The sequence below is a fragment of the Salvia hispanica genome, unplaced genomic scaffold (genome assembly GCF_023119035.1).
Source record: "Salvia hispanica cultivar TCC Black 2014 unplaced genomic scaffold, UniMelb_Shisp_WGS_1.0 HiC_scaffold_389, whole genome shotgun sequence".
NCBI classification, from domain to species: Eukaryota; Viridiplantae; Streptophyta; class Magnoliopsida; order Lamiales; family Lamiaceae; genus Salvia; species Salvia hispanica.
Genome location: NW_025952123.1, coordinates 1 through 10,000, shown reverse-complemented (window position 1 = coordinate 10,000; position 10,000 = coordinate 1). Strand labels below are relative to the sequence as shown.

Genomic DNA, 10,000 nt, shown 5'->3' with positions numbered 1-10,000 from the left:
AATTATATAATGACAAAATGATACTTGCAGCAGATAAAATGATACTTTTGGCTGATAAAATGATAGTCATAGGTGATAAAATGATACTTCTGAATTATATAATGACAAAATGATACTTGCAGCAGATAAAATGATACTTCTTACTAATAAAATGATACTTTTGGCTGATAAAATGATAGTCATAGCTGATAAAATGATACTTTTGGCTGATAAAATGATACTCATAGCTGATAAATATAATTCATTTTTATGTTATATTCTGAAGGTATTGCATGATTTTTGCTCCATTCACTGGAAAAGATAACCATTCTAGACCAGTTACATTTGGAGCTGGCTTGTTATCAAGTGAAGGTAGAGAATCCTATTCTTGGTTGTTTGGCTGTTTTGTTCGATGCATGGGGGTAGCACCCAAATTGATTATCACTGATCAAGATTGGGGGATCAAACTTGCTGTTCAACAAGTACTTTTACAAACAAGGCACCGATGGTGTATGTGGCATATCATGGTTAAGGTGTCAGATAAGTTGCCCAAATCTTTACTTGGTAATGAAGATTTCAAAAAAGAGTTGAATGCATGTGTTTGGTCTGATTTGTTAGAGCCTGATGAGTTTGATATAATATGGAATGATATAATGGAACGGTATGGATTAGAAGACGTGAACTGGTTTGGATCAATGTTTGAAGATAGAGAATTCTGGGTTCCTGCTTATTTTCGAGATTTTCCCATGGGGTCGCTTCTTAGGACTACATCGATGTCTGAATCGGAGAATAGCTTTTTTAAAAACTACACAAAGCCACGTGCAAATCTTGTACAGTTCATCAATTTCTTTAATTATGCTGTGGGAGATCAAAGGAATGCCAATTCACGATTGAACTACTTGGATTACTCAACTATTCCTGATTTGTCAACCCAATTGCCTATTGAGAAGCATGCATCTACAATCTACACTGATTCTATTTTCAAACATGTACAACAGGAAATAAGTATGGTATGTGAGATTGTTTCTATAACTACTGTTGAGGATAACATCAAGATGCATCAGGTCAAGGACCAATATGGTAGAACATGGGATGTTAAGTATGATTGTAAGCAAGACACATTCGACTGTAGTTGCAAGAAGTTTTCCAGAATTGGTTTGTTATGTTGTCATATATTTTGTTTGTTGAAGAATAAGTCTGCTAATCTCATTCCTGAGAAATATTTTGGTCGAAGGTGGTTGAAGAGCTCTTTACTAAAGGCAGCCCATGGTCTACCATCTGAGGAACAACAACCATTTGAACGTGTGTTCCATTTTTAACCTTATTTGTAAAAATTCTATTTTTCAGTCAGAGAAATGATAGTATTTATTGTAATAATGTTATCTTTTATCTTGCAGATTTGGATGAAAAGCAGGAAGTTAAGAAAAAGTTGTTCTCCAACTTTTATCGATTAGTCCAAAAGTCTGAAGGAAGTATGGATCATTTGTCTTTGTTAAGTGCTGGTCTTGATGATTTGGAAGAGCATATATTTGGAAATTGTGCAGCACCTTCAGTCATTGAAAAGAAGAAGATGGTTGAGGATTTTTATGGAATGGCAGTACCTGATGTAATTGATGTACATCCTCCAGACGTTGTTAGTACCAAAGGATCAGCTAGTGGCAGAGTAGCAAAGAGGGAGAGTGCAATAAGGAAAGCAAATAAGCCTCTACGACGGTGTGGTAAATGTCATGAGATGGGTCGTCATGATTCAAGAAATTGTGGTAGAGTCAATGAGAAGACAGATTGAAGCCATTTGATATAGTTTAGGTATTTTTGGTGTATAAAATGACATTTTTGTTTAATAAAATGATACTTTGGGCTTATAAAATGATAAAATGATATATAAGCTGAAATGATACTTGGAGCAGATAAAATGATAAAATGATACTTCTGACTGAAAAATGACAAAATGATACTTGCAGTAGATAAAATGATACTTTGGGCTTATAAAATGACATTTTGGCTTATAACATCATTCTTTTGTTTATAAACTGATAAAATGATACTTTAACCTGAAAAAATGATACTTGGAGCAGATAAAATGATAAAATGATACTTCTGACTGATAAAATGACAAAATCATACTTGCAGCAGATAAAATGATAATTTTGGGTGATTATATTCGAAACCACTATTACAAAACGCTATTATCAAGTCATATAAGTTAGTATACAAGGGGTTTAAATTCTCTGATCATCTTTTCAACATCAATTTCTCCTTTTTTGCTGTCATTCTCAAACTTCTTCTTTATCATTGTAAGTGTCTCAAAAGCCTTCTTGTTAGTATCTCCAATAAGCAATGCTTCAGTATATCTGGCACGGAGTTTTATGAAAGACTCTGTTCCCTTCTTCGTTAAACCCGAATTCCAGTTACGAACAGGACCACCCATGTAAGTCTCCAAATGGCGCATCACATAAATTCCACAGTCAACTTTATTTGTATCGTTCTGCCATGGCATATTCATGTATCTGGTTTTTGACAGTTTGACAGTTCTTCCCATTGATGGATTGACTCCATTTCCAAGATAAGTTCGGAAGAAATTTCTCTATTCAAATAACACAAAACATACATGAGGTTGATTAAAAATTATATTATGTTCCATACTGAATTATATTCAATGCATTTTAACTAATAAATATTGAATGCATTTAACTAAACATACCAGAGTACTTGGTGCATCTTCATATTTCTTCTCAAGTAAATCTTCACTAACCAGAGAATTGTCAATCACATCCATCATTTGCATTTTGAGATTGAAGCAGATGATATAATAATGTTCATACGCCCAGATCGGAAAGAATATCTAATTTTCAAAACATTATATATAAATGTCATTTTCAAAAATATAGGTATGTTGTTCTGTAAGGGATGTGATCATATCATAACCCATATTTATGGTGATAACCTAATAACCCTCATTTTATGGAAGAAAAGTATCATTTTATAGAACAGAATATCATTTTATGGACGAAAAATATCATTTTATCATGTATAAATATCATTTTTAGTAAAAATGATACTTTTGACCCATAAAATGATAGGGTTATTAGCTTATCACATAAATATGGGTTATCATTATAACGCACCCCTGTTCTGTAATGTATATCTAATTATTACTTACCAGGTCATAATTTTCCCATTTGAAATTTTCAATCTTTGACACAAATTCATTCAAGTTTGAGCAAAATCTTTCTCGACTCTCTGCTTCAGTCCAACCAGATCTCCTTGCAGTAATGTTGTAAATCTGTCATGTTTACATTTTTGTAAATATATTTTAACTTTTAATGTAATACTATTATTTATTTACTCGTTTACTGTACCGTAGGTGTGGTGTTGATGAAAAGACGACTCGGTGATGCCTTTGATTTGAATTTTTCATTGTAGTTGAGGAACACAACCCATGCATCTATGATGTTGATCCTGACGTATGTACGTGGAGCAAGGCTGTGGAAGTCAATCTTGAACATTGTGATCTTGTCGTTCTCATAAACTACCTCATAACTGATTTCAAATTCATATTTAATGTTAGTTAAAAGAACTGAATAAGAATATAATTATGTAATTCAAAACTTACTGTTCACTTTCTTCATCTGTCATCAACCAGTACATTATTTCTCTCTCTTCTTTATTCAGCTTTCCTTTCAGATTTACTGCTCTGACATTGTAGGGAGAGCACATTGCTTCAACAATTTTCTTTGTTGTTCTGACCACTTTCTCCTTTTCCATTGGAGGATCTTGAGAAACCATCTTCTTCCCTTTGTCCTTATTCAAATTTTCTTCTCTTTGTTTTAAAACTTCATCATCTTCTTGAGAAACCACTTTCTCCTTATTCAAATTTTCTTCTCTCTGTTTTAAAACTTCATCATCTCTGTGGATATCCTCCATGACAGTGGTTATTATGGTATCAACTCTGTCATGCTTTCATTAAAAAAAAATATAAATTGTTATTGACAGACTAATAACCCTATCATTTTATGGGTCAAAAGTATCATTTTTACTAAAAATGATATTTATACATGATAAAATGATATTTTTCGTCCATAAAATGATATTCTGTTCTATAAAATGATACTTTTCTTCCATAAAATGAGGGTTATTAGGTTATCATCATAAATATGCGTTATGATATGATCACATCCCTTACAGAACAACATACCTATATTTTTGAAAATGACATTTATATATAATGTTTTGAAAATTAGATATTCTTTCCGATCTGGGCGTATGAACATTATTATATCATCTGCTTCAATCTCAAAATGCAAATGATGGATGTGATTGACAATTCTCTGGTTAGTGAAGATTTACTTGAGAAGAAATATGAAGATGCACCAAGTACTCTGGTATGTTTAGTTAAATGCATTCAATATTTATTAGTTAAAATGCATTGAATATAATTCAGTATGGAACATAATATAATTTTTAATCAACCTCATGTATGTTTTGTGTTATTTGAATAGAGAAATTTCTTCCGAACTTATCTTGGAAATGGAGTCAATCCATCAATGGGAAGAACTGTCAAACTGTCAAAAACCAGATACATGAATATGCCATGGCAGAACGATACAAATAAAGTTGACTGTGGAATTTATGTGATGCGCCATTTGGAGACTTACATGGGTGGTCCTGTTCGTAACTGGAATTCGGGTTTAACGAAGAAGGGAACAGAGTCTTTCATAAAACTCCGTGCCAGATATACTGAAGCATTGCTTATTGGAGATACTAACAAGAAGGCTTTTGAGACACTTACAATGATAAAGAAGAAGTTTGAGAATGACAGCAAAAAAGGAGAAATTGATGTTGAAAAGATGATCAGAGAATTTGAACCCCTTGTATACTAACTTATATGACTTGATAATAGCGTTTTGTAATAGTGGTTTCGAATATAATCACCCAAAATTATCATTTTATCTGCTGCAAGTATGTCATTTTATCAGTCAGAAGTATCATTTTATCATTTTATCTGCTCCAAGTATCATTTTTTCAGGTTAAAGTATCATTTTATCAGTTTATAAACAAAAGAATGATGTTATAAGCCAAAATGTCATTTTATAAGCCCAAAGTATCATTTTATCTACTGCAAGTATCATTTTGTCATTTTATCAGTCAGAAGTATCATTTTATCATTTTATAAGCCCAAAGTATCATTTTATTAAACAAAAATGTCATTTTATCAGAAGTATCATTTTATCAGTCAGAAGTATCATTTTATCATTTTATCTGCTGAAAGTATCATTTTATCAACTGCGAGTATCATTTTATAATTTTATAAGTCAGAAGTATCATTTTATCAGCTTATATATCATTTTGTCAGATTAAAATATCATTTTATCCGTTGAGAGTATCATTTTATCAGCTTATATGTCATTTTTTCCAGCTTATACATCATTTTATAAGGTTATTGTCATTTTATTTGCTGCGAGTATCATTTTTTCAGGTTAAAGTATCATTTTATCAGTTTATAAACAAAAGAATGATGTTATCAGCCAAAATGTCATTTTATACACCAAAAATACCTAAACTATATCAAATGGCTTCAATCTGTCTTCTCATTGACTCTACCACAATTTCTTGAATCATGACGACCCATCTCATGACATTTACCACACCGTCGTAGAGGCTTATTTGCTTTCCTTATTGCACTCTGCCTCTTTGCTACTTTGCCACTAGCTGATCCTTTGGTACTAACAACGTCTGGAGGATGTACATCAATTACATCAGGTACTGCCATTCCATAAAAATCCTCAACCATCTTCTTCTTTTCAATGACTGAAGGTGCTGCACAATTTCCAAATATATGCTGTTCCAAATCATCAAGACCAGCACTTAACAAAGACAAATGATCAATACTTCCTTCAGACTTTTGGACTAATCGATAAAAGTTGGAGAACAACTTTTTCTTAACTTCCTGCTTTTCATCCAAATCTGCAAGATAAAAGATAACATTATTACAATAAGTACTATCATTTCTCTGACTGAAAAATAGAATTTTTACAAATAAGGTTAAAAATGGAACACACGTTCAAATGGTTGTTGTTCCTCAGATGGTAGACCATGTGCTGCCTTTAGTAAAGAGCTCTTCAACCACCTTCGACCAAAATATTTCTCAGGAATGAGATTAGCAGACTTATTCTTCAACAAACAAAATATATGACAACATAACAAACCAATTCTGGAAAACTTCTTGCAACTACAGTCGAATGTGTCTTCCTTACAATCATACTTAACATCCAATGTTCTACCATATTGGTCCTTGACCTGATGCATCTTGATGTTATCCTCAACAGTAGTTATAGAAACAATCTCACATACCATACTTATTTCCTGTTGTACATGTTTGAAAATAGAATCAGTGTAGATTGTAGATGCATGCTTCTCAATAGGCAATTGGGTTGACAAATCAGGAATAGTTGAGTAATCCAAGTAGTTCAATCGTGAATTGGCATTCCTTTGATCTCCCACAGCATAATTAAAGAAATTGATGAACTGTACAAGATTTGCACGTGGCTTTGTGTAGTTTTTAAAAAAGCTATTCTCCGATTCAGACATCGATGTAGTCCTAAGAAGCGACCCCATGGGAAAATCTCGAAAATAAGCAGGAACCCAGAATTCTCTATCTTCAAACATTGATCCAAACCAGTGCACGTCTTCTAATCCATACCGTTCCATTATATCATTCCATATTATATCAAACTCATCAGGCTCTAACAAATCAGACCAAACACATGCATTCAACTCTTTTTTGAAATCTTCATTACCAAGTAAAGATTTGGGCAACTTATCTGACACCTTAACCATGATATGCCACATACACCATCGGTGCCTTGTTTGTAAAAGTACTTGTTGAACAGCAAGTTTGATCCCCCAATCTTGATCAGTGATAATCAATTTGGGTGCTACCCCCATGCATCGAACAAAACAGCCAAACAACCAAGAATAGGATTCTCTACCTTCACTTGATAACAAGCCAGCTCCAAATGTAACTGGTCTAGAATGGTTATCTTTTCCAGTGAATGGAGCAAAAATCATGCAATACCTTCAGAATATAGCATAAAAATGAATTATATTTATCATAAAATGGTTAAAATGATATAGGTTTGATGATGTTTTTTGGTGGTTCTGTTTTATTTGAAAACTGATACTTTTGCATCATAAAATGATAGTTTGAGCGGATAAAATGATACTTTTGCATGATAAAATGATAAAATGATAGTTTCGGGGAATAAAATGATAGGTTCTGTGAATAAAATGAGTATATTCTGAGTATCATTTTATCAGCCAAAAGTATCATTTTATTAGTAAGAAGTATCATTTTATCTACTGCAAGTATCATTTTGTCATTATATAATTCAGAAGTACCATTTTATAACATAAAAATGAATTATATTTTCATGCATATAGAAAAGTATCATTTTATCAGCTATAACTATCATTTTATCAGCAAAAGTATCATTTTATTAGTAAGAAATATCATTTTATCTACTGCAAGTATCATTTTGTCATTATATAATTCAGAAGTATCATTTTATCAGCTATGACTATCATTTTATCAGCAAAAAGTATCATTTTATCAACTGAAATATAATTTAATCAGCAAAAAGTATCATTTTATGTCTATTAGCAACAAAAGTAATATACCTGTTAGTGTTGTATGTTGAATCAAATGAAATTACATCTCCAAACATATGATAATTTCGTCTTGAAATAGCATCAGCCCAAAAGAGTCTAGTTAACTTTCCATGAGATCCTATCTCAATTTCATAATAGAAGGCATCAGATGATTCCTTTTGAGAACGCATATAATCAAAAATCATTTGAGCATCTGAACCATCAATATTGGACATAATATCACGATAACCATTTCTAATATCAATAATATCACATCCAACATTTTCAGGTCCACCCATTATCTCCTTCAAAAGTTTGAATGTGAGAGTGGGACCAATATTACACCTGCCACAATCCTCCATAAACCTCCGATGGATAGGATCCAGATTGCGATTGGCCATCATAAAATGCCTATGCTCATCCGCAACCATTAAGTGATTATGATACTCAACAAACTGATAAACCTCATATCCTCTGCTCTTGCCATCTGAATAATATCTCAAATTGAGCTTAGCAAGACATTCACACCTAAATGACCGACACCTACGCTTTTTAAAAGACACTTCAGTTGATTGGGATGCATGACCAGGTATAAAATTCTTAGAGCCTTGTCTGCTGCAAGCCAAATACTGCCACTTAGTAATACCTTGAACTGATTTGTTACCCATTTTACGAATGCCAAAACCAACTGAACGAGCATAATGTTCATAGAAACCAACTGCTTCTACTAATGTATTGAATTTCATACCAATCATTGGCTTCAAAGCATCATCACAAACAGGAATGTACATACCTACAAATCAGTAAAAGTATCATTTTATCATAGTATCATTTTATCATAATATCATTTTATGCACTAAAAGTATCATTTTATGCAGTAAAAATATCATGTTATGCAATAAACCTATCATCACAAACAGGAATGTAAATACCTACAAATCAGTAATAGCATCATTTTATCATAGTATCATTTTATCATAGTATCATTTTATCCGACAAAACTATCATGTTATGCAGTAAACCTATCATCACAAACAGGAATGTACATACCTACAAATCAGTAATAGTATCATTTTATCATAGTATCATTTTATCATAATATCATTTTATCCGACAAAACTATCATATTATGCAGTAAACCTAACATTTATAAGCCAAAAGTATCATTTTAACACATAATCGACAATACATAATATAATCAAATAAGAATTTCAGTACATCAGAAACATAAACCAATCAACAACTAATATTAATCTAAAATCAAATTCAATACATGAATATGAACACAATCAATAAGCTAAGTAATAGATAATGATTGTTACCTTCGTTATTTGCTACAGATTCCATCGAAGCAAATTTTCACAGCAATTGAAGAGGTAATCAATGAAAATAAGAACGCAAAATTGAAAACATCTTCCCGATCACAATTATGGAAACAAAATCTGGAGAATACGGAATAATGAAACAAATCGAAGAAAATCTGGAGATGTTGAAATAAAATAGGCGAGAAATATGGAAGATGAAGATGAGAGAATCGATCTTAATTGTGAAGATGAAGATGAAGGAGAGAATTGAGTTCAAAAAGAATGAAAGCGTGATTCGCGCGTTTGGAGTAGAATTCAGAAATTAAATGAGGAAATTACATTTTTACCCCTCTGCGCCTTTTTTATAAGTAAATCTAAGTTTGAATCTCAACCACAAGATTATCAAATATGTGTGGTCCAGATTTGGTTATAGAGTTATTATGTGATTTGGGGGTTATGATATGATCACATCCCTATATATATATATATATATATATATATATATAGTCGTCGATTAACCACAAATTCAGCATCTCTATCCGTCGATTTCAACATCTCTATCCGCAAACTTCAACATCTCCATCAGCCGACTTCCACATCTCCACGTGATTTGAAATAGTTGACACTAGAAATTCATCAATGGAAGGTGAAGGTTTATATTATATTGTTTTTCTGAACTTCATATTTTGAAGTCTATGACTAAAATTGCTTCGATTTACTATTTCAGATAGACGCCGATTGCATTCCGGCAGAACATTATGCCTCATGTAATACACTGTATTGAAATTTTATATTTTTCAAAATTCTACTTTACTTCATACTTTCTTACTTTGGATCTGATTTTTACGTAATTAGTTCATCAATCAGTGGGTAAATAGTTCAATTAGGGGTGAAATATAATCATTTGCTGGTGGCTAATTCGCAGCGGGTCGACAAAGCTAATCTTGTGTAAAGTTCTTTTGTTGGTCGGCTTGAAGGTAAACTCATGGACTGAAGTAATAAACAATGAGTTGAAATGTGTTGTGTGCATAATTTTGCGAATAATTATAATGGTAATGAACTAAATAACC

General features: G+C 32.1%; 4 protein-coding genes across 4 annotated transcripts; 2 read left to right on the top strand and 2 right to left on the bottom strand.

Annotated features, from left to right (window-relative positions):
- Positions 1-249: 249 nt before the first annotated feature.
- LOC125199124 (protein FAR1-RELATED SEQUENCE 5-like) lies at positions 250-1,783 on the top strand. Its single transcript, XM_048097264.1, has 2 exons — positions 250-1,281; positions 1,377-1,783. The coding sequence occupies exons 1-2, from the start codon at positions 273-275 to the stop codon at positions 1,763-1,765; spliced, it is 1,398 nt and encodes a 465-aa protein (XP_047953221.1). The 5' UTR covers positions 250-272; the 3' UTR covers positions 1,766-1,783.
- A 399-nt stretch (positions 1,784-2,182) lies between these two features.
- On the bottom strand, positions 2,183-3,765 carry LOC125199123. Its single transcript, XM_048097263.1, has 5 exons — positions 3,593-3,765; positions 3,339-3,519; positions 3,140-3,262; positions 2,681-2,821; positions 2,183-2,563 (listed from the first exon to the last, which is right to left on the bottom strand). Exons 1-5 carry the CDS (start codon positions 3,763-3,765, stop codon positions 2,183-2,185), a joined length of 999 nt encoding a protein of 332 aa, XP_047953220.1.
- Positions 3,766-4,232: 467 nt separating this feature from the next.
- On the top strand, positions 4,233-4,928 carry LOC125199120. The gene is made up of 2 exons (XM_048097261.1): positions 4,233-4,361; positions 4,479-4,928. Exons 1-2 carry the CDS (start codon positions 4,278-4,280, stop codon positions 4,857-4,859), a joined length of 465 nt encoding a protein of 154 aa, XP_047953218.1. The 5' UTR covers positions 4,233-4,277; the 3' UTR covers positions 4,860-4,928.
- Positions 4,929-5,476: 548 nt separating this feature from the next.
- On the bottom strand, positions 5,477-9,310 carry LOC125199122 (protein FAR1-RELATED SEQUENCE 5-like). The gene is made up of 4 exons (XM_048097262.1): positions 8,949-9,310; positions 7,657-8,419; positions 6,039-7,054; positions 5,477-5,943 (listed from the first exon to the last, which is right to left on the bottom strand). Exons 1-4 carry the CDS (start codon positions 8,971-8,973, stop codon positions 5,555-5,557), a joined length of 2,193 nt encoding a protein of 730 aa, XP_047953219.1. The 5' UTR covers positions 8,974-9,310; the 3' UTR covers positions 5,477-5,554.
- Positions 9,311-10,000: the final 690 nt, after the last annotated feature.